General features: G+C 55.9%; 7 protein-coding genes across 7 annotated transcripts; 2 read left to right on the top strand and 5 right to left on the bottom strand.

Annotated features, from left to right (window-relative positions):
• Positions 1-1,897: 1,897 nt before the first annotated feature.
• WHR41_01815 (uncharacterized protein) lies at positions 1,898-3,921 on the bottom strand. Its single transcript, XM_069370421.1, has 4 exons — positions 3,649-3,921; positions 3,129-3,393; positions 2,419-2,806; positions 1,898-2,366 (listed from the first exon to the last, which is right to left on the bottom strand). Exons 1-4 carry the CDS (start codon positions 3,816-3,818, stop codon positions 2,194-2,196), a joined length of 996 nt encoding a protein of 331 aa, XP_069232808.1. The 5' UTR covers positions 3,819-3,921; the 3' UTR covers positions 1,898-2,193.
• A 662-nt stretch (positions 3,922-4,583) lies between these two features.
• WHR41_01814 (uncharacterized protein) lies at positions 4,584-6,611 on the bottom strand (the record flags this gene model as incomplete). Its single annotated transcript, XM_069370420.1, has 1 exon — positions 4,584-6,611. One exon carries the CDS (start codon positions 6,609-6,611, stop codon positions 4,584-4,586), a length of 2,028 nt encoding a protein of 675 aa, XP_069232807.1.
• Positions 6,612-7,455: 844 nt separating this feature from the next.
• rpl-3 (60S ribosomal protein uL3) lies at positions 7,456-9,053 on the bottom strand. Its single transcript, XM_069370419.1, has 4 exons — positions 8,895-9,053; positions 8,631-8,787; positions 7,899-8,572; positions 7,456-7,843 (listed from the first exon to the last, which is right to left on the bottom strand). Exons 1-4 carry the CDS (start codon positions 8,984-8,986, stop codon positions 7,588-7,590), a joined length of 1,179 nt encoding a protein of 392 aa, XP_069232810.1. The 5' UTR covers positions 8,987-9,053; the 3' UTR covers positions 7,456-7,587.
• A 633-nt stretch (positions 9,054-9,686) lies between these two features.
• On the bottom strand, positions 9,687-12,923 carry WHR41_01812 (uncharacterized protein). The gene is made up of 2 exons (XM_069370418.1): positions 12,722-12,923; positions 9,687-12,658 (listed from the first exon to the last, which is right to left on the bottom strand). Exons 1-2 carry the CDS (start codon positions 12,856-12,858, stop codon positions 9,862-9,864), a joined length of 2,934 nt encoding a protein of 977 aa, XP_069232809.1. The 5' UTR covers positions 12,859-12,923; the 3' UTR covers positions 9,687-9,861.
• A 2,830-nt stretch (positions 12,924-15,753) lies between these two features.
• On the top strand, positions 15,754-17,069 carry cyc-1 (Cytochrome c). Its single transcript, XM_069370417.1, has 3 exons — positions 15,754-16,151; positions 16,371-16,636; positions 16,698-17,069. Exons 1-3 carry the CDS (start codon positions 16,127-16,129, stop codon positions 16,740-16,742), a joined length of 336 nt encoding a protein of 111 aa, XP_069232812.1. The 5' UTR covers positions 15,754-16,126; the 3' UTR covers positions 16,743-17,069.
• Positions 17,070-17,705: 636 nt separating this feature from the next.
• Positions 17,706-18,872, top strand: WHR41_01810 (uncharacterized protein; the record flags this gene model as incomplete). The annotated part of the gene is made up of 3 exons (XM_069370416.1): positions 17,706-17,758; positions 17,811-18,240; positions 18,297-18,872. The coding sequence occupies 3 exons, from the start codon at positions 17,706-17,708 to the stop codon at positions 18,870-18,872; spliced, it is 1,059 nt and encodes a 352-aa protein (XP_069232811.1).
• Positions 18,873-19,317: 445 nt separating this feature from the next.
• Positions 19,318-20,313, bottom strand: WHR41_01809 (uncharacterized protein; the record flags this gene model as incomplete). Its single annotated transcript, XM_069370415.1, has 1 exon — positions 19,318-20,313. The coding sequence occupies one exon, from the start codon at positions 20,311-20,313 to the stop codon at positions 19,318-19,320; it is 996 nt and encodes a 331-aa protein (XP_069232593.1).
• Between the last annotated feature and the right edge of the window lie 472 nt (positions 20,314-20,785).

Raw genomic sequence — 20,785 nt, 5'->3', positions numbered from 1 at the left:
GAGCTCGGAGCTCTCCGCGGAGCCGTTTTCCCAGGAAGAGAACTCAGGCCGTTGAGAGATCATAAGAGAAAGTTGCCTTCTGCTTGGCTTGATAAAGATGACACCGGCGATTTCGATCCCGACGAAGAAAGACGGAAATCAAAGCCACGGAAAAGAAAGATTAAGCTGTCGTCTCGCCAAGGCGTAGACGCAGACTCTTGCCACACAGAGGCCACCAGTACCGACGTGAACAAGGAGACCCAGCCAAGGCCAATTGTGTGTCTGTCTTTCAGCGCCGCGTCCGGTAAAGCCGCCTTTAGTGAGCTTTGTGCCGCTTACTTGCAACAACAGACGCTATCACGTGACGATTTCACTGAAGGCTACCGCCTTCGCACAAGGAAAAGAACGAGGGATGGTAATGCGTGGGAGGCTGCGAGCGCTCAAAAAGCCGGTGTGCGCATCATTGCCAATGAGTCGCCCGCTGATCTTTCGAACCAACCTGCAGCGAGAGGGTGCTATGGGTGTGCGTCCGTGGGTGAGAAGTGCAGTCTTCTCGACAACGAGCATCGCTGGCCTTGCGACACATGCAAAGAGGGCGGTGAAGATTGCTATCTGATCACTGTAAGTCTTCTTCCTCCAGCTCGAAGGTGTTCAGCTCTAACATTGCTACCAAGGAACCCCTTCTGAAACAGTCTTGTACGCACTGTCAGTATCTCGCCAAAAGGCAGAAAGGGCTCGTGTGTTCATTCGAATACACAAATGACTCAGCCAATCATAGCGGTCCCTGCAGGCAATGCCAGGAAGACGGCCACCAACCATGCATTGCTGGCCCTCGGCCAGGTACCGTTCGCTCGAGGGTGCGTATTGGTGAAGATGGCAAAGCATACACAAATCAGCCCGTCGCTCGCCGCCCAAAAGCCATCAATGTGAGCACCTGCAAGCGGTGCGTCGAATCGCGTCGGATGTGCTCGTTTACCTCTGAAGTTCGAGGGGCCGGAGACAGATGCACAGCGTGCGACATGGCTGAAGCGGCGTGCCAGCCTCTTGGAGTGCAAAGTCCCCAGCAGAGATCATACCAGTTGTTCAAGGTTGTGCCATCGCCTGAAGACGTTGTTGAGAGTTGTGAGAAGAGTGACGCTGCGATACCAAGCAACGCACCCGGGGATACAGTACACCAAGAACCATCAACAAACAGCAATTACGCGCTTCAGGTTACCAGACCTGGTGACGATAATGTCATCGTCATATCAACCACTCCGCCCAGAACGCCCAACGCCCATCATCAAAGTCGAGCGATCACTCTGTCGCCAGACCCTCCAGAGGTCCAATCAGACGGCGTCAAGGGCACCATAAAGACCGTCCGCACAAAATTCTGCCATCCGCTCCACTTCCAAGACGTGGACGAAGACGCCTCCGGTACCTGCCACTTCTGTACCAATCCACACTTCGCCATGCTCGGCCTGGAGGAAAAACAGGTAGAAGTCATCGAGTGGCGGGACGGGCGAGGTTGGGAAGAAATCCGCGGAGGACACAGGGGCGATGGCGTGCAGAGCACACGGATCTGCTCTACCTGCACCATGGCAAGGATGACGATGTTGAACTGCACAGATCACAGACTCCGTCGATATCACGGCAATCGTGGGGCTGACCTAGAGTCGGCATTGGCGAAGCTATTCGAGGGCGATCAAGCTGTGGGAGAGACTTGGTGTAGTGTCTGCCCTAACCTGGCAGCTTGGGAGTGCTGCACTGAGCGAGACGGAGCGAGCAGTGGTTGTGGCTTGATGCTGTGCCGCCAGTGTGCTGATGATGTCAAAAAGCATGGAGGGTATTTGGATACCATGCTGCAGATGCTGGTCGACGAGCAGACACCGACACGGCCTTTTGGTTTGCGAGCTGATTATGAGCTCCTGAAGACCAATGGGTTGTTGATGAGCTTCATATGCAAAGAAGCGCTGTAATGAGGATAGATGAAATAAGGTGAATGCTATCGGGAGCATTCTTAAAGCTAGAATAATGAGATTGAGCTTGATGATGCAGTAGCATCCATAGTACTGTGTCCAAACCCCGATCAAATCGCTGGAAGGAAGCAAACCTCAGTAAACCTGCCACAGCGGTCCTGTCGGTGCCGCTTGAATCTGCGCCTAATCCATGCCACCCAAGTTTTCCATCAAACGCCGGTTACTTAATTAGATGCTGTGTGGAACAGTCTGTGCCCTATGTCGGCTTGGCACTTTCCAGGTAGTCCTGGCCAACGTGCTCGTAGTCGACGGACAGGTAGCGCTCGATGCGTTTCGCAAGCCACTGTGTCATCTTGGACAGCTCCTCACGGAGTCTGCTGACAGCTTGGGCGTCCATGTTCGTGTGCGCGATCAGATCTGGCATGGAGACTGTGCAAGTCAGAAATAGCGAAAAGGTTTGATAGCGATGGGTCAACTGTACCAAAAAGTCTGAGAAGGTGCTCGCATCCATAGATGTCGCACAGAGTCTTCCCTGCATAATCGCCGTGGCCCTTCTCCAGCTGCCTATGCCATTCGAAGAACTGATTTCTCTCGAATTTGTAGAGCAAGATGCGTCCGAGAGCTTTGTTGAAGTACTCCTTGATTCCAGCGATGACCTCTTCCAGAATGTCGGCATCTGCAGAGCCGGGACGGCGATGTACCATCTCAGCCTCCTCGTACTCATTCAAGAACTGAGTGACAGAAATGGGAGCTGGTGTGGGAGCGACTTTGTTCTCCTTGGTCACCTTCTCCCAATCGTCAACAAGAATAGATTTTAGAGCATCAGGCATGAAAATCTTGACGGCAGGCCTGCGCATAAAATCCTCTTCCTGTTGCACATTATTGTTAGCTCGAGACGCTTCTTTCATTGGGGTGCTGTTCGGTATAACAAGGAGGCAATCCTGGCAGATTGGCGGGGAATCGCTGAATTCGCCCCTCCGCGCTGCCATCATCGCCCCATATGATGGCTGCCCACGACTCGGTACGCCGCGCATTCACCGGGGCGAAACACGGCAGATAGTGGTTGATAGGCATCAAAAACGCGTCAAAAACAGGAATACAGATGATGGTAAGAGCCGCCGCGGTCGGGAGAAAGCATCGAGCAAACTCCCTAAGCGTGCGGCAAATAAGAAAAACAATGACAGCACATACCTTATCAATACCTTCGATCTCGCGTGCTCTCTTGGTTCCTCTAGGTGGCGGTGGTGGGGCGACAGAGCTTCTGTCTTCGCTGCCCCTTGCCGAAGAACCAGGCGCATCAGATCCGAGGCCGCGCTTCTTGCTTGCTGAAGTGAGAGAAGGTTTTCCAGAGGCAGCACGGCGCTGCGCATCCATGTCTTTCCTCAAGTTGGACGCGAGCTCCTTGTTCTCATCCGTGAGCTTCCGGATGCGCTCTTGGGAGACCCAGTCATCCCAGCTGTCGAACTGTTAGCCCATGGCCACCAAAACTGCGCAAGTGCGACTGTAGGACGCGCGACCCATCCCCGTGACGAAGTACTACGGAGAGCTCGAGAGGCTGCTCAGACCAGATTACGCGTCCGACAGGGCATTTTGCGGCCTCACGACTACGCTGCCGCTTCAGAAGTGAGGGAATGGCCGCCGCCATCGCGTCCCGGGGCAGCTGTCAGGTCGGGGCGAGAATCCAGAAAGAAAGAGAAAAAGGGATACATACGTGTTCTTCCAGCCCTTGTAGTGGATCTTGTACAGGTAGCCTTCGCCTTTGTCGTTGGGGTCTTTTTGCTTGACATCCAGCACCTTGGCCTCGTACAGGAGTTCGAGGTGGAAGCAGAGCACTTTCTCGTCCTTGGAATATTCAGGCGCATTCGCTTTTGATGGCGCCATGATCGCGTCTAATGTTGATGATGTCCCGATTCAGTATTCTTGCAGACAGGAAGTTCCGTGTTCTGAAATGTAGTATTGTCAGATGTCTGGCGCGAGATGGTCGTGGCGATGGCGTGGGCGTTGGCGTTGGCGTTCACGGGAATTTGAGAACGCGTTTCGCGCGACTTCCCATCTCCGTGCTTGGGCCACCTTCCCTGCCCGAGTTTGTGCACGTCGATGACCTCGCGTCTGTCGTTGGCAGTGGAGGTGAGAACATTCGAGGCCGATTGTAGTGTCATCGTGAGCAGGAAACAAATGAGAAGTGCAAATATATCGATCTGTATACTATTGACTTGCGCTATCTCTTGCTTACACCGGACTGAAGTACCTCCTTCATTGTGGGCGACACCTGACACGATACTACATGCTTCGGACGATGTCCAAGACGCGTACAGGCACGAATTGAAGAGTAGCACAAGAGTCATCACGTACTAGGCAAGCACGGTAACCACGGGGTTAGTGACGCGATTAGGATGTGGAAGGCTGCAAAGGGACGAAGAGGTGCACGCACATAAGGTGGCAATGGGCGAGGCACGACCGACCTTTAATAAGGACCCTGCGACGCTCCCGCAAATCAGATCAATCATTGGGAACTAACACTCACCTGCAATCGCAGCCTTCGGAGGAAAGTGTCTAAAAATCGATGATGAATATCTCATAATATTATCGTGGGCTATCAGTGAAGAGTACTAACCTTGACAACTCCAACTCAGCACACCTGCAAGCTCACTGGAGGCGTACACCAGCCGTCTTCTGGCGCTTGCCTTCTCTGCCCTGCACATTCATCATGCCACCTTCGTCGCCGACGTTGAGCACGCCCTTGGCCATGTTCTTTTTCTCATCGTCGATCTTCTTGAGCCTCTTCTCCGTCTTCTGCTTGCCACTGCCTTTGCCGTGGAACATGTGCGACAGGTGCTTGAAGGCCTCTTTTTGGTTCATGCTGCGGCCAAACTCGTCGTGGTACTGCAATTTGACATCCGGTCGGTAGTCGCGGTTGAACATTTCCGCTTGCAGTTTGCTGAGATATTGCTCACGCGCCTCGTTCTGCTGGCGGGCGTAGTTGTCGCGCTCTTTATTGGACAACTTTTCCCAGCGACCAGAGCGGCGCTCGGCCTCTCGCTGATCTCGTGCTCGCTGATCAAACTCGTCAATTAGCTGTTGCTTCTCAGCCAGGAATTTGTTGCGCTGCCGATCTTTCTCCGCAAGTTGGCTTCCCTGGCCGTCTGCGAGCAAGCCACGCTTCTTCAACAGGTTGAGGGATGCCGCCATTCCTTGTCCTGTCATGTTTTCTTCGTCGTCGAGACCAGTAGTAGTAGCTTCATCGGCTGGCGTGCTGACCTCTCTGCTCGCACGAGCTCGCAAATCCTCCTCGTCTTCAACTTCAGCGTATGACTGTCCAGCCATCGCAGCATCGCCGTCCTCATCTTCTGCCTCTGCAGTATTAGGACCAGCAGAGCGTGATCTCATCCTCTGCTCACGATCTGAATCCTCCTCGTCCCGCTCTTCCGGCTTCTTGAGGTTTGCGACAAATTCTGTGGTTTCGTCAATGGTCATCCCGCCCTCTTCGGGTTCTTCTTCGTCCACGGGCATCTCTTCGCGCATTTGTCGTGCAAGCTCAGCACCATCCATCTTTTTGCGTTTCTTGAGCGCCTGCCGTCTTTGCTCTGCAAGCTTGGCCTGCAGATCGTCGTCATCTTCAAAGTCGAACGCCCTCTTCTTGCTGGCCGTTGTGGAGTTGTTTTGTTCGCCGTCTATATCCATAGCACTGCCACTTGTCTGGCCCGCGGACGTCTGCTCGGGGACCGGGAATATGTCATCTTCATCGGCAGCCTTCTGGCGGGTCTTCTTCTCCTTTTTCTTCTTCGGCTTCTTGACCTTAACGGTTGCCGGATCCACGTAATCCGATACAGGCGTGTCGTCTTGGAAGATGTCCAGATTGATTTTGACCCCTTTGCCCTTCGTATCGCCGCTGGCATTTGCCGCCCTGCTCTTGGCCTCAACGGTACTACCCTTGCCGTCAAGAGTGAAGCGCTTCGCCTGCTTCCCGTCGATCTCCTCATCATACTTCGACAGCACGCCCTTCGCCTCCCCCTGCTCCGTGGGATCGTAATCAGGCCTCTTTTTCTTCAACCTGAGCTTCTCCTCCAGCTTCTCCTTCGCATTCAGCTCCTGGTTCTCGAGCTCATCGTCCTCGCTCTCCTCCCCAATCTCCGCATCCTTCAACGTAAGAATCTGCTCCCCCGTCATCTCGTCAAACTGCTCCGCCTCGTGCGCGACTTTCACGCCCGCGAGGTCCTTGGCCGTGTACTCGGCCTGCATCTGGCGCTCGCGCTCCTCCAGCTCGGCCTCCATCTTGCGGGCCTTCTCGATCTTCTTCTGCCGCTTCTTCTGCTGCATCAGCCAGGTGCGGGTGTCGAGCTCCTCGCCGTCGTCCGCCTCTCCCAGCCCTTTGCCCTCCATCTTCGCGAAGCGCTGGCCCGCGTCGCGCGCCTTCTTCGCGGCCTCCTTGCGCTTCTCGCGCTCGAGCTTCTCGACGCGCTCGGCCTCGAGCCGCGCCCAGTTGTCGCCCGCGGCCGCCTGGCGCTTGTCGAGCGTGCTGGTCGTGTCCTCTTCTTCGTCCTCGTCGCTGGAGCCGGCGTCGTCTTTTTGTTTGAAATCGGGTCCAGAGGCGGCGGCGGCGCCCGGCACGGGCAGCGGTGCCATGCCGAGCGACACGCGCACCTTGTTCATCTGCTCGATGGAGGCGGCGTCCATGATGGGCGAGATGTGGCGGGTGGTGTTGGTGTGCGCGGGTGTGGGAGTCGACCGCAGCTTGGGGTTATGAGGGTTGCGATGCGCGGGATTGTAGAAGGCGGCGGCGGCGAACCGCGGGCGGCGGCTGAGAGCCTGAGGCACCCATATTACCCAAATCACATTTATTGTTATCGAGCCGATGCAGCATTTAAACAGCATTTTCATGGCTTTTGGCTGGTGCCAGGTAGACATACTGATTTAGAATATTGCTAAGGGTATTCCAGCATTTGTTCGCGAGCCAAAACCATATATCAGCCCTTCTAACGCGAAATATGCTCTCTGTCATAGTTTTCGTTAACAAGCTTGCAACATGCGCACGACTTGCCGGTAGCGGATGCCTCCAAGCAGATTGATGTGAGAGTCACTATTCCAAGATTGCCCCAAACGACACCGCAATAGCCAGATCTCCAGTCGATCTCCAAACTACCCAACTCACTCTCGGGCGTGCATACCGAAAGCTTACATGCTCATCCTTGAAACCATCGAGACCCCGAGTGTACCTCTGAGGCGACGTTCAGTTCGAAGCAAGGCAGCTTCAAATGCTCTCTGAGACATCTATCTGCGCAAATCCCATCTCTGGGATGACCACCGGCGACCTATGCGACCAGCAGGTCGAAATGGACTGTCCGTCGTCGCTGCTGCATCAGCCCTTATGTTCTCTGAATCGCATAGGGCAATCACTCGCAGGAAGATCTACGGTACCAAGTGGTCGAAACATGATGAACATTTGACAGAACGAGACACGGCAACAAACAGAGCTCACGGGGGAGAGAACAAGTAACGTGAGCAAAGGGTATCTCATACATATTCAAGGGTAACATTGAATTCTTTTTGGGTTCTACCTGCCGCGCAGAATAAACAGGCTTTGCTTCCCCCGAACATGAAAACGCCGCGAACAAACTCGTCCAAGCCGCCGTGAAGAAGAGGGAGACGTCGCTTAAGCGGCGACCTCGAGGTCCTTCTTGAGGGTACCCTCGATCTGCTTCTTCTCGGTCGGGGTCTGGTAGGCACCGTGACCGAACTTGGACGAGGTGTCGATCCACTTGAGCTCGACCTTCTCCAGCGCGCGGCGGGAGGTGTGAACGAACATGGACTTGCGGAGGGTCATGACACGCTTCTTGACACCAGGGACGGAGCCCTTGAGGAGAACGAAGTCGTTCTTGACCTCACCGTAGCGGACGAAGCCACCCATACTGAAAGAATGTTAGTATTGAAATTTCATTTATCACGGAACGAGTGAGAACGTACGGTGTGATGCGCTTCTTGCTGACGTCGAAGTCAGTGGAGGCGGAGCCCTCGTCGTCACCCTTGCCGATGCGGTAGATCTTGTGGTTGACGGAGGTACGGTGGTGGTAACCGTCCTGACCGGCACGGGCAACGGTCCACTGGACGTGGTTAGGGTGCCAGGCACCGATACAGGCGACCTTGCGGAGACCCTTGTGAGTCTTGCGAGGCAGCTTCTTGGTGCCCCAACGGCTGGTGACACCAGAGAAACCGTGACCCTTGGTGATGGCGATGCAGTCGATCATCTCGTTCTGCTCGAAGATGCTGGAGATCTCGATGGGCTTCTCGAAAAGACCCTGGCCGAACTCGACCTTGTCGGCAACGGAGCCACCGTTGACCTGGATCTCCATGAGGTGGGACTTCTTCTGGCGGATCGGGGTCTTGGTCATCTGGGTGTGGGCGAGGACGCGGACGACAGTGCAGTACTTCTTCATGCGCTCGAGCTCGCGGGTGATGTTCTTGCCACCCTCCTCGGAGTGCTTCTTGGCGTACTTGGTGAAGGCCTTCTTCTTGCTCTTGTACCAGTTCTTGTAGAAGCGGCGCTTGACCTCGTCGGACAAGTGCTCAGCCCACACAGTGGTCAACGAGCGCAGACCGCGGGGGGTCTCGATGTAGCCAACCAGACCAACTGCAACCATCTGTGAAAATGTACGGATCAGCGCATGCCATATATGGTATTGGCGCCAAGTCTCGTACCGGAGGAGTTTCGATGACCGTGGCGGCCTCGACGATCTCCTTCTTGTGCAGCTTCGCGCCGGGGCGGTCAAGGTCGCGGACGATGGTGGTCATGCCGGCCTTGTAGCCCATCATGGCGGTAAGGTGAACGGGCTTCTTGGGGTCATCCTTGGGGAAGCTGTATGAGCGGTGGTTAGCGCCTGTTGCATGTATCTTCGCCGCCGCCAAATTTTCTCGCCATCCTCCATCGTCGTCTCCATTGGGGGGTCCTGCGCAAAGTCGTACCTCTTCACCTTTCCGCGGTGACGGGTGCAACGCTTCCTGGGAAGGAAAGCGAGCGAACCGTGGCGGGGCGCCTCGAACTTCCTGTGCGACATCTCTGCTGCGGGTTAGTAGAGAGTTGGCGGATGTCGTGAAGTCGTGAAGTCGTGCTTCTTCAGTCCGAGAAGTGCCTTCTGCGAAGTTTGGCCTTCGGCGCTAGGCGTGTGTGCGCCAACGTTAGCGCCTTGGCGGGCCGCAAATCTTGGCGCCGGCCGGCTGGCCCTCAAAAGTTTGCGCGGTGTCGCGACGACTTGCTCCTGCTCTTACTATTACAACAGCAGATCTGTGTCCGGCGGTCCTGGCGCGCCTTCGGGTGCTGTCGGTCGACTGCCGCGACAGTTCGACGAGTATGGAGCTCTGCTTCCTAGTGAGGACGTTCTGGTCGACAGGTCTCAGACCAAATGCGGTGCACGTCTTGAGCTCTTCGTGAGCTCGGCGTGTTGCCCGGGCGCTATATTCCTAATCGTTCCTGAGCCCGTCGGGCATTGAGGGCTGGGAAAAACCATAGCTTGCCTACATCTAGATTTTTCGCAAGCAGTTGTTGGAGAAATTTGAGCCAGCAGACTCGACGTCAGATTGTGATTGGAAGTGGGAACGCGACAATCGCGATTTCATTTTTCACGGCATCCATATGCACCAAAGCCACATGTGACAACTCGCGCAGGGCATGTTTACATGTTTCTACTCGAGAGCTCAACATGTCTTCAATTGAGAGGGTGTGAGAAGCAGTGGTGGAACCGCAAGAATCCGAATGAGTATCACGAGAACAAACTTCATTCATGTCATGAAACCTTTTATCTTTTCCTCCCCGGCCTGGCCCGCTGTATCCAAGGCCGACGAGTATCGTATCATCATCATCAGGATCATCCTGACTCTCGTGTCTAGATATGCCACCACAGTATGCGCCACACATCTATAGCAATCTCCTCAATCACTCCCACATGTCCTTCCACTCGCTCGAAATCTTCTCCAAGTCTCTTTCCAGCCTCCTCTCGTCCTCCTCCGTAGCCCCGCCGGGCCTCTCCTCCAACCTCCTAGCCCTCTTCAGCACCTCGCGATACCGCTCCTGCAGCCTCAGCTCCGCGTCGCGCCGCTCCTTCGCCTTGCGCGCGAGGTACTTGCCGTCGTTCTCCTTGACCGCCGTGCGGAAGATCTTGCGCATGCGGCGCGAGTACAGCTGGCACGAGGTGCCGATGCCCTCGCCGTAGACGGGCTGCACGGTGCGGTTGAAGCGCAGGGCGACGTCGGAGTTCTTCTTGGCCTCGGGCTCGACGATCTCCTCGTAGCAGTCCTCGCAGACGGTGAAGTCCGGCATCGACGGGTTGAAGTGCCACAGGCCGCCGAGCAGCATGTTGTCGCGCTCGCACTCGCGGATGCGGAGCTTGCGCTCGACCAGGTTGATGAACGACATGGGGTCGGGCAGCTTGCGCGCGTTGACGGCGCGGTCGTGCATGTCGAGGATTTTGTCCAGGTAGAGCGAGAAGCGGTTGCCTTCGGTACGGAGCGCGCAGCGGCGTTTTTCGTAGGAGGCGCGGTTCGGTAAGCGGACGAATAGGCCATTGAGGGTAGGGAGGAGCCGCTCGATCTTTCGCACGTCGTTGTAGCATATGTGGAAATCGCGGACGAAGAGGCCGTCGGGATCCCTCAGGCCGTACCAAGAGCGAAGGGCTTCCAGGCCACCGGGGCACGGTTCACTGGTCTGTTCGATGTCGGCAAGGTCGCGCATGAGCACGAGGTCCGGTTTGCGTTGCTGCAGGGTAAGTATCCAAGCAAGACGTATCCAGGGAGTAGAGAAGCTACACTGAACTTTCGTGTTGAGCGAGCGAGGAACAGCGCGTCTGAAGCAGTTTCGGTACATTGTTCGCTCAAAAACATCGTCAACGCAGTAAGGGCAAAAGTCAAGATTGGGGCATCCAACTAGAGTGTACCAATCGTCATAGCCTGCTATAGGATCAGGCCGAGGGCATCCAGGCATGCCTCTTGCGAGCATCTCTTCGGCCTCTTGTTTTGTAGGAGGAACACCGGTCAAAGAAATTTTGCGAGGCGGGTCAGGTTTTACAGGCTTCGAGAAAGAAGGAGAGCGCGCTTCCACAGGCGAGGTGTTCGTGATGGAGTGCCTCGTAGGCAAACCTGGCCTAGCAGTGCCGTGGCTCGGAGAATTAAAGCTGTTAATAGCAGGTGACCCTGCTCGTGAGATCGTCATGGAATCTTGTGGCATAGGTATTTCCAAGCCGGTAGGCCTTGGCCCGAACGACTGTTGATTCCGGTTCATTGGAGCATTGGTACTTGGTGTTCCAGGTTCATCGTAATCAGGGTACGGCAAACCACCAGATGGACGCGAGTTTGTTGGTGTGTACCGCGGCACCTCCGGCGCGGAGTCCATGCGCATTGACGAAGACAGGCGCGAGGGAGGCTTGCCACTTGTAGCTGTCCTAGGGCGGCCTGAGGTGGCGGCAATCAAGGAGCTCCAGTCCAGCTCGTTCTGTGGCATCTGTGGCATTTGAGGCATTCTGACTTGGCCAGAGGCAGGCCCGAAGCCACTAGCCGATGTTGGCGTAGCAGGCCGGGATCCGGCAGCGGAAGTGGTACCAGAAGAAAGGCCGCTGCCTGTATCACGTACAGGGTCGGGTTCTCTCGGAGACTGATGCGATGGGGAAGTACCTGACGCCCTAGAATTGACGGATGCTGGCGAAGCATTGCGCGAACCCCGAGAACTGGGATTAAAGGAATCAAATGGCGACAATTTCGTGTTACGGGAAGCGACGTTCGAAAGTGAAGCAGGCTGATCCAGGTCGCTCAGGGCAGACGATACCATCAAAGGGGAAGGGCGGACAGACTTGTCGGATATTCGAGGTCTAGGCAGCGATGTGGCAGTGTCTGTTTGACGACGAGAATCCAGCCTAGATCTCCTTATGGGCGGTGCGTTTGGAGCAGTTGAAGCAAAGTCGACCACAGAAGTTGTCGGGCTTTCAGAAGGCCTTCGATCGCGTCTGCGTGACGACTTGCCCATGCTTGAAGGCGTATCACTTAATTCATCAGTGATAGCGTCCTCGTCCGAAGTGCTTGATTGGAAGTAATCTTTGCCCTTTCTCGAACGTGGTGACAGACGGACAGAGTCTCTTCTGGGCGACGACGGCTGAGAGCTAGCGAATCTGCTTGGTCTCTGGGCCTTCGACTCCGCGGAAGGCGGAGTCAACGTGTCTGGTGAGAGGAATTGCCCGCTGCCGCTGCGACCAACGTCCTCTTTGACCGGTGTCGATCTCGAGTAAGCATACATGGATGGCGCCCTCTTGCGCAGTTCGGGAGCAAAATCGTCGGTGTCGATACCAAGCTTACCCGGCCGCTTTGATCTACCCCTTGAAGCCCTCTCATCCTCGCTGGTAGGCGGTGTTGGTATCCCTTTGGCAGCGGAGGTGCCTCTCTCGGAATCAGACTGCAGAATAGACTGACGCTTCTGAGCTTCGATGTACTCCGGCACATCTTGAATAATAGGCTCCTGGTCAATTACACCTTTAGATGGTGCTTCGTCCTCATTGCTGCCTCCCGTTGTTTGTTTCGTCTTTGCCTCCTTCGCAAGCGATGTGGCTTCACTTTCGACGATCGGTGCGGGCGGCCATGATCGTCGCTTCTGGACCGAGCGGGCTTTGCTCTTGGACCGGGCAGGGTCTTGGGAGTGGTGCGATGGGTAGGAATAGCGATCGTCGTAGGAGTACCTGTCCGATCGTCGACTGATTCCGGTGTCAGTGAATTCGTCGGATCCAACGATCTGTGGAAGGGTTGGTATCGCATACGGGACGGTAGGGCTGAGGTACGCCTCGTCCTTCACTCGACTGCGGGCTGAATCCGCTGGGCGAGGTTGTGGCCGTGAGCGTGAGCGGGCGCGGGGTCGTGAGTCGTAGGAGTCGTAGTAGTCGTTATAGGACGCCATCGCCGCGCGGCATGTCCTCGCGCAACGGTCGGAGCATCAAAAAGAACAACGGTCGTAGGCGTGCCTCAGAAGGATGCCGGGGTTCCTGGGCGGGCAGGACGTTTTGAGGGGCGGCTGGCGGCGGGGCGCTGCTGGCGCAGGTGAGGGGCGTTTGGATCGACGAGCGTCCGGCACGCTCCAGGCTTGGGCACGGCGAGGTACCGACGGCGCTGCAGCACAGTCAACCAAACCGCGGCGGGTGGAGACGGCGAGCAAGTGCTGCGCGCTGCTCTGGCGGCTGCTCTGCAACCTGCCAACCCTACGCAGAGACGAGCGTGAGGTGTCGTGCCGGCGCGGCGGCGCCCTGGCGGGTGGCATCACGCGCGGCCGCTCGATTGGCCGCTGTCACTGCCCGCCCTTGCTCGCCAGGCGCCGGCACGCCCGTCGCCTGCCTCACTGCCGCAGCCTCTACAGTATGAGCACTACCTAAGCACCGCACACGCGCGGACATGCGCAGCACACGGCGCACCGCCAGCATCAGACTGCGCCCGCCTCACCGCTAGTCTCCTCCCGCAGTCCTGAAGCATAAGACGGGGTGCTCGCGCGAGCCCGCCAGGCACACCACTCACGGCTGCGTCGACCCCTCCACCACCGCGACGATCCTCTGTCCTCTGCTGTGCATCTTCACATAGCCCTGCGAGCTGCAGGCCGGCTATTACGCCACCCTCGCCCGGGCTACAGTAGCGTCACCTACGCCGCGGCGGACAAGCGCCTCGATGCACGCTGCCGCCCGTACCTCGTCCCAACCGTGGGCTATCGGCCACGACACGCGAGTGCTGCGGTTCAGTGACACTCGGGAGCATGCTGCCGACAAGAGCTGTCTGCACGACGAGACTTCCCGGCCCGAAACGCTGAGCGTTTCTGCATGCTGGGTCCGGACGGCATCGAACGATCGAGACTTACCCACCAGGGCATTCCGCAGCTACTTTATATGTACGCGCGCCTTGTGGGACCATTTGGCTTGCGGCAGCCTCGGGCAAGTACAAAGGCGCCTTACAGTAGCTTTCAGCAATAGCGCCAAGAGCATTTCCACCTGTAGGAGTATTGTGTGCGTTCGATGGCGAACAGCATTTTGCAAGGGACAATCACATCCCGGACTCGCTCCCGAGTCTTGCAGTCGCTGCTTTGCCCTCTATCTTCGAACGAAACGCCGGGACTTCAAGGCAGCACTGCCTCGCGAGATCTCAGCCCCGGCGCCGTGTCACTTCTACCCGACAGCCACCCGGGCGCCGTGTTTTGGGCCGCACAGTAAACAGTCACGCCACCGCCGTCGCTCGAAGTATTGCTGCCTCGTGCTCTTATGTGATCCAATGCAGTCATCTTCGAGTGGCAAACAAGTTCGACTCAGATGAACACGAGGTGGCGACCACCTTCAAACAGACAGGTGCAGAATGGAGCATCGCAACGAGGAACCCCTAAAATTGCTTGACGCAGCATGAAGCACAAGCCTTTCGAATGGGTAGAATTCGGAGTGAATATTAACCAAGCTGCGCCAGCTACAGCAGTCAACCCGTCGACGTGAGCACCTCGATCATGTCGTTGAAAGCACGCGAAGGACCTGCCATCTCATGCTTGAAGGCAGCCTTCAGTTGTCGATCTGTGACCAAATGCTCCTCCAATGATGATTTCGACATCCTCTAAGCAGCGGTCCAGAACTTGACGGCTGCAGGCGTCCACATACTGAATTTCTGCAGGAATGTGAGTCGCAATATGACTCCTGACTTCGTAAGAGCAAGTCGCCCAGATGTATCTTTCCTGGTTCACTCCGAACAGCTACATCAGTACAATAGTACCCTAGATGTGAGCAATGAGCCTTCCGGAATAGGCAGGATACGTGCCTCATCAGTGATACCACATCGTCCTCCCAACACGTTGATCGACTTTTGCATACAGCAGTGTGAATGATTTACGAGCATCTCCGTCAGGATGAATTTTGCTACTTCCCTAGAGGCCAAGGTGATTCCAATCGTCCCGAGCTTGAATGAATACCAAAATCACTGCCTCGGCGGAGAAGTAGACCCAACTTCAAGGATTTAGTCGACTCCGGCTGCCTGAATGTCTGGGCAGGATTCAAATGCTGTGAACCGTAACAACCTTCGATGATGCGACTTTGCTTCTTCAATCAATAATGCGACTTCTACTATTGTAACAAGTACATGTACATTAATTCTGCAAGCGGCTCGAACGCCGACTGTTGCACAGTATTCAGCGCTGGCAACGCGTCGTTTTATATCCGCGAGGCTTGTCTTATTATTGACCACAGCATTCTATTTCATGCACAAAGCACTTTACGCGCAGAACGGTCGCATCCAATGGAGCCCGTACGTCTCTAATTTGCTCACCTGCGATTAGACGACCATATGGACGTTGGTTTGGCCGATGAACAGGTGCCCATTACCGCATCTCTGGACGGCAGGTATGTTGGTAACGCCTGAAGTTCTGGTCACCTGGGACGCACCCATCGAGCCATCACGTGGCGCCTCCACTGTCCAGACTACATGTACTTGCTTTCCTGCTTCCTTGCTCTTGCATACACCAAGCATGACGCCAGTACTCGGATGCTGGAGGCCTGGATCCGGTGGCAACCGCCTATATCCCGAATGATCTAGCAGTCCTAGCCTGGCGAAGGAACCGGGCTCTAGAATTACCATAGAATCACATCAAAGACGTCAGGGAGAAGCAAGAGCACCGGCTCAGATTGGCTTCAGAGATGCTTGAGCCACACTTGCTGGACGCCACGATGACCACGACGTAACGTTACCGCCGATCTGCAATTTTGCATGCTCACGAATTTCATCAGATAAATGTTTGTATGACGACTGTCAATATGCCTCTCTTGACCGCACGGCACCGTGGGAAGCCGGTCACAACCGTGCACGAACAGACGATGTACAGAATAATGCCATCTCATGAACCAAAGCGCGCTCCCCAAAGGCTCGTATCCGTCAAAGACCGTTGGGGCTGCGGGCTGTGGCGGGAGCGTCGGACAAAGACGGGTGTCAGCGAGGAAAAAAGTCTCGCCCGCGATTGGCTCTGCGGAAGCTCGGTGGTAAAGGAGATCGTGCACGGACTCGTCAATCTCGCCGGGCCTGGCAACTCTACGACATTTTTGTAGCCTCTCCTCGACTGTCCCGTCCTCACTCTCCCATCATCACCCTCATCGACTTCCTCACACTACCCACATACACCTTCACACACCAGTTCTCAGGAACACATCACATCATTCACAATGGGCAAGGACAGCTTCTCTCCCGGTAAGCATGCTGTTCCCATCCGGCTTCAGAGGTGGTAAGAGGCTCGCGCTCGAGTCGCGTGGCAAGATGCGACGGAGATGGACCTCGACATGGCCTGATACATCGGCCAGCACAGCCAGCATACGTCCATCACCAGCTACATTGCCACGCATGCTGGACGCGGCCTTACACCAACTTGGCGCATACTATACGCGAACGGAAACTGACGATCCATCGCAGGTGACACCAAGAAGGGTGCCAACCTCTTCAAGACCCGCTGCGCTCAGTGCCACACCCTGAAGGAGGGTGAGGGCAACAAGATCGGCCCTGAGCTCCACGGTGTCTTCGGCCGCCAGTCTGGCCAGGTTGAGGGCTTCTCCTACACCGACGCCAACAAGTCGCGTGCTGTCCACTGGGACGAGAACACTCTCTTCGAGTACCTCGAGAACCCCAAGAAGTACATTCCTGGCACCAAGATGGCCTTCGGTGGCCTCAAGAAGGCCAAGGTAAGCTTGCACCGCATCTCACCAATCGCTCGTTCCACCTCGCTAACGCGTCAATTTCCAGGACCGCAACGACCTCATCTCCTTCCTCAAGGAGGCGACCGCTTAAGCGAATCATATCCGCATGATAGCATCACCTTCGAACCCGCCACCTACAAACCTCTACGCTTCCGACATACACCATGTAACACTACGATACCACCATAGACCGCTCTACGGCGAAAAAAGCGCTAGGGAAGACCTTCCTGCGGCATGTCTCCCAGGGTAACAACTGGGCATGGCATTTCGACGGAGTTTCGTCGATCTCCTGTACTTTATTGCGGCTGTTTGAGCCTTCGAATCAAGAATTTCTTCTAGTCATATATGCATTGGGAGTTTGCTTTGGTGAGGCCTCGCATCGGCCTCCTGTATGTATGAAACGTCTCTTCACTCCACACTTTGACTGTCAGTGCCTGGTTCGCCGTGCTCCGCCTTCCTGTTGATAGCTTGTAGTAGTGAACTGCTGAGTTCCCAACTCGCGGTTGATGCCCGCCTCAATTGTCCCCGAGATCATTCGCGACAAACGAAGGGTTAATGCAACGCAGTTCTGCGCACCTCGCGTGGAAAGATTCATGCTATTCGGCGCCGCCGAAGCGGTTCAACATTACCAGGGGAATCCTAGTGGCTTTGACCTTGCACATGAAAGAGATGAGCTTGTCGTCATGGTTTATCTGCTCATTGCGTTCAAGGCCTTGTCACGTGTGAACTGACAAGACCCTCTACTCAATCACTGAAGTGAAGCGATTGGAAATTGACAAGGAGAAAGCATCACTTCAAAGGATCAACTGCAAGAGGCCAGCTCATTGGGCGTTGCCTCAGTAAACGGCATTGACACGTGCAAACCTCACCCAAGGTCGCACCTTCCTCTACTCCGTCGTTTCCTTAGGCAACCGCGTCGACTCCTCATCACCTCCAACCCCGACCACCCCAACATCCACCAACTCGACTAACCACTTTGCATCGGCGCCTTGTTCGTTGCAGCACCAGCTCCATACAACAACTCTCAACCCCATTACCAAGACCAGCTCCCACAATGGTCATCCGCAAGAGCCTCTCTGAGGCGAAGGACGTCACTCTTCCCGCCACGTACGCATCACGCTGAACCTCATGACCGCAAAAACATGCTGACCCTGTCTAGTATCCCCTGTGCTGGCTGCAAGATTCCCAAGCCACCAAGTTCGTTCTCCCCGGCTCGCCTCGACGACCTCCGCCAGTACGTTGTCCAGGCGCGGAAGAAAGGGCGCACTTTTGATCCCAAGGTCGGGCACTTTATTCGCTGCTCGATGTGCGTTGGTGGCCCGGCTGTTGAGTTCAAGTGCTACCACTGTAACGTCACATTCCCGAGGACCGACCGCTATGTCTCGAAGAACATGTTGAAGAATCGGAAGGATGAGGCGGTGAGTTTGTCATATGGCCTGAGAATAGGAGCTATACTGACTAATTCTCATCAGCTCTGCTGGAAGTGTTCCCAGGATGAGCAAAATGACACCCTGAGCTCCAGCGAGAGCGATCAGGATAGCGATGGTAGCGAGGGCAGCTTTGTAACTAACCCCTATACCTTCAACGACGTGAGTTTTGATCTCCAATGGTCCCGATACCTCGATCACAAGCTGACACAATCCAGGATGAGTCTGTCGTCTCCATGTCCAACATGACAATGTCTGACGCCGGAGTCAGTCTTGGAACTTCCAAGACTGCCAACGAGTCTTCCGGCGGCGTCTCTCTCGCCGGCAAGAGCGTCGGCGGGACCATATACGGAGGCACTTCCGCGTCGACGGCCAGCTCCTCCCGCGGACCCTTCAACGTCCTCACAGCAGGTCGTCGCCCGGCCGCCGCAATCTCCCCGAGTGCCACTGCGTCCGCAGCCTCCGACACCCGCAGCGTGACCTCCAACACCACCGGCGGCGGTTTCAATCGCAACGCCTACAGCGCCCCCGTTCGTCCGCCTTCGCCGTCCCGCATCAACGTCAATACCGGCAAATCCGGGTGGGCCAAGATCAGCGCCGGGCCGAAGAAGGTCGACATGGACAGCGTGCGCCAGCAGACTCGTGCCGTCCGCCGCACTGCCGCTGCGCAAGCGAACGACTTGCAGGTTGAGGATTCTAGCGACTCGGACGATGATGGCCCGGGTGCTTCGAAATCACGTTCTTCGCGTCGCGCTGTTGACAGCGACGATGATGATGCTCCCTTCGACGGATAAGCGTTCCATCGGACTGTCAGCGTCAAGGAGGCTCTGTCGACACCCTCCAAGAACTGGGAATCCCGGCCTGTTGTAGAGCGTTGTGCTCAAATTTGGAAGCATCACTCTTGAGCTCGCGGGAGCTCAGAACACGGGTGGCTTCAACATACCTTTCCTTTCTTCTTCTTTTGACTCCGACGGCGATGGAAAGCGCGAGGGAAGCGACCCTCCTGCATGGAAAAATGTAGCTTAATCATAAGGAACCATCAATGGAACCCAAAAACCCGATCAAAAGATCTTGCCACCTCCATCGAGCAGGTCCATTTCCTTCAGATCTCAGCCCTCCCTTCACTGAATATTGCATCGCACTCTTCTGGCTACAGAGACATTCATCCAAGCACTTCTCAGCACGCAAGATCTATAGAACCTTCCACACCTGCACCTATCCCCAAAAGCCCACACACAATCATCCAGCAAAAAACCCCTCAAAACCCCCCGGACGCACCACCCTCCACACAACCAAATCCAACCTCCCAATCTTGCCCAGAGTCCCCACAACCCCCATCGAAAACAACACCGCAAACCCCACCGCCGGCCACACGGACTTCCAAACCCTCCCCTCCGGCACGGGCAGCGGCAGCAGGTAATCGAACAGCCCGAACCGCCACCACTCGACGCCCTGCGTTAAGATGACGATGTGCAGCGTCCGGAAGCAGTAGAGCTGCGGGAAGTAAGTCACGGCGGCTTTGGCGACGGCGCGGTACTGCCCGTGCCAGAGCTGCAGGAGGTGGTAGAGAGCCGTGGCGGTGAGGCGGGCGGCGAGAGCGGTGACGGCGGCTTTGTGGGCAAGACAGCGCAGGCTGCTGTTGGCGTGGAAGAGGGGGAGGCGGCAGAGGGGGCAGTGGGTTTGGTGGGCGGCGTGCATGGTGTAGAGGCATTCTCGGCATATGGGGTGGGTGCAAGGGAGGGTGAGGGGTTTGGGGTCTGTGGACCAGCAAACGAGGCAGGCGGGAGTGTCTTCTTGGATATCGGTGGTGTTGGCGGCGACGTGGTTTGCGGTGCCGTCTGAGTGTTGCGAGGAACTCGTTTCGAGGAAGGTGGTGAAGCTGGGCAGATGCAGGTCGTTGAAAGGGCTGCCTGGTAGTCTTGTCCAGACGAAGTAGGCTGAGGTGAAGATGCAGGCGATTGCGAGTTGTTTCTGCCGGCAAAGGAAGGCCACGGCGGGTAGTGCAAGTGCATCCCAACCGTACCAGCATCCAGCGTTGAGATCCCGTGCGACGTATCTTCGCAGCTGAGCTGAGAGCCACAAGAGCGATAGGGTAACAATGATGTAGATCCGCAGTTTGTCTTGGAGGATGTGGTAGCTCTCGATTGTAATGACCTCTCGTAGACGAAGAGGGTCCTCGGTTGCTTTTGCAGTACTATGGGGTGGAGAAACGGTATTTTTTGTTGATGTTTCCATGGTTCGACGTGATAGGTGAGCAAATGGCGACAGGTCTTGAGAATCTTCTCACTCGATAGTAGGCTGTTCGGATGACAGTTGCTGCATAGGGATGATGGAACAAATGAGCACACTAGGTCTCATTCACATGTGTACATGATCAGAAGCCGCCGAAGAAGGCCCTCGAATGAGAATCAACGATGGCTATCGTCTATGCAAACATGGCTGCATGGCCGGTCAAGCTGTGGGCCACGCATTGATCTCTGAGTGCATATTTGGCAGGGCCGAGGATTAGCAGCATTCTGCAGAATCCTTGGTCGTCACGCCAGGCGTCTTGAATAGTGCTTAGCGCATCCTTCGTCGGAGTGACCGTATGTACATTCTCCAGCACAGGTGTGCCTGATGTTTGTCACGCTGAAGATCAGGCACCATTTTCTGTACGACATGACCTCTGATGGCTGAGTCTCCATGCCTATTCATCAATCGACAAAAC

Source organism: Cladosporium halotolerans (genome assembly GCF_011745625.1).
Source record: "Cladosporium halotolerans strain TM138-S3 chromosome Unknown Sca4, whole genome shotgun sequence".
In the NCBI taxonomy this organism is placed as follows: Eukaryota; Fungi; Ascomycota; class Dothideomycetes; order Cladosporiales; family Cladosporiaceae; genus Cladosporium; species Cladosporium halotolerans.
Note: the sequence above shows the minus strand (reverse complement) of the source record. Positions and strands in the feature narration are given on the sequence as shown.

Bases quoted from the DNA above. Each gene is read 5' to 3' on its own strand.
- WHR41_01815 (XM_069370421.1), bottom strand. From the start codon at position 3,818: ATGGCGCCATCAAAAGCGAATGCGCCTGAATATTCCAAGGACGAGAAA. The intron at 3,394-3,648 runs GTATGTATCCCT...ACAGTTCGACAG, and splicing joins TACAAGGGCTGGAAGAACAC to CTGGGATGACTGGGTCTCCC. The intron at 2,807-3,128 runs GTATGTGCTGTC...AATGTGCAACAG, and splicing joins AGATCGAAGGTATTGATAAG to GAAGAGGATTTTATGCGCAG.
- rpl-3 (XM_069370419.1), bottom strand. From the start codon at position 8,986: ATGTCGCACAGGAAGTTCGAGGCGCCCCGCCACGGTTCGCTCGCTTTC. The intron at 8,573-8,630 runs GTACGAGACTTG...ACATTTTCACAG, and splicing joins CGGTCATCGAAACTCCTCCG to ATGGTTGCAGTTGGTCTGGT. The intron at 7,844-7,898 runs GTACGTTCTCAC...ACATTCTTTCAG, and splicing joins AGCAAGAAGCGCATCACACC to TATGGGTGGCTTCGTCCGCT.
- WHR41_01812 (XM_069370418.1), bottom strand. From the start codon at position 12,858: ATGGCGTCCTATAACGACTACTACGACTCCTACGACTCACGACCCCGC. The intron at 12,659-12,721 runs GTATGCGATACC...CACCGGAATCAG, and splicing joins TACCTCAGCCCTACCGTCCC to TCGACGATCGGACAGGTACT.
- cyc-1 (XM_069370417.1), top strand. From the start codon at position 16,127: ATGGGCAAGGACAGCTTCTCTCCCG. The intron at 16,152-16,370 runs GTAAGCATGCTG...GATCCATCGCAG, and splicing joins CAAGGACAGCTTCTCTCCCG to GTGACACCAAGAAGGGTGCC. The intron at 16,637-16,697 runs GTAAGCTTGCAC...GTCAATTTCCAG, and splicing joins GTGGCCTCAAGAAGGCCAAG to GACCGCAACGACCTCATCTC.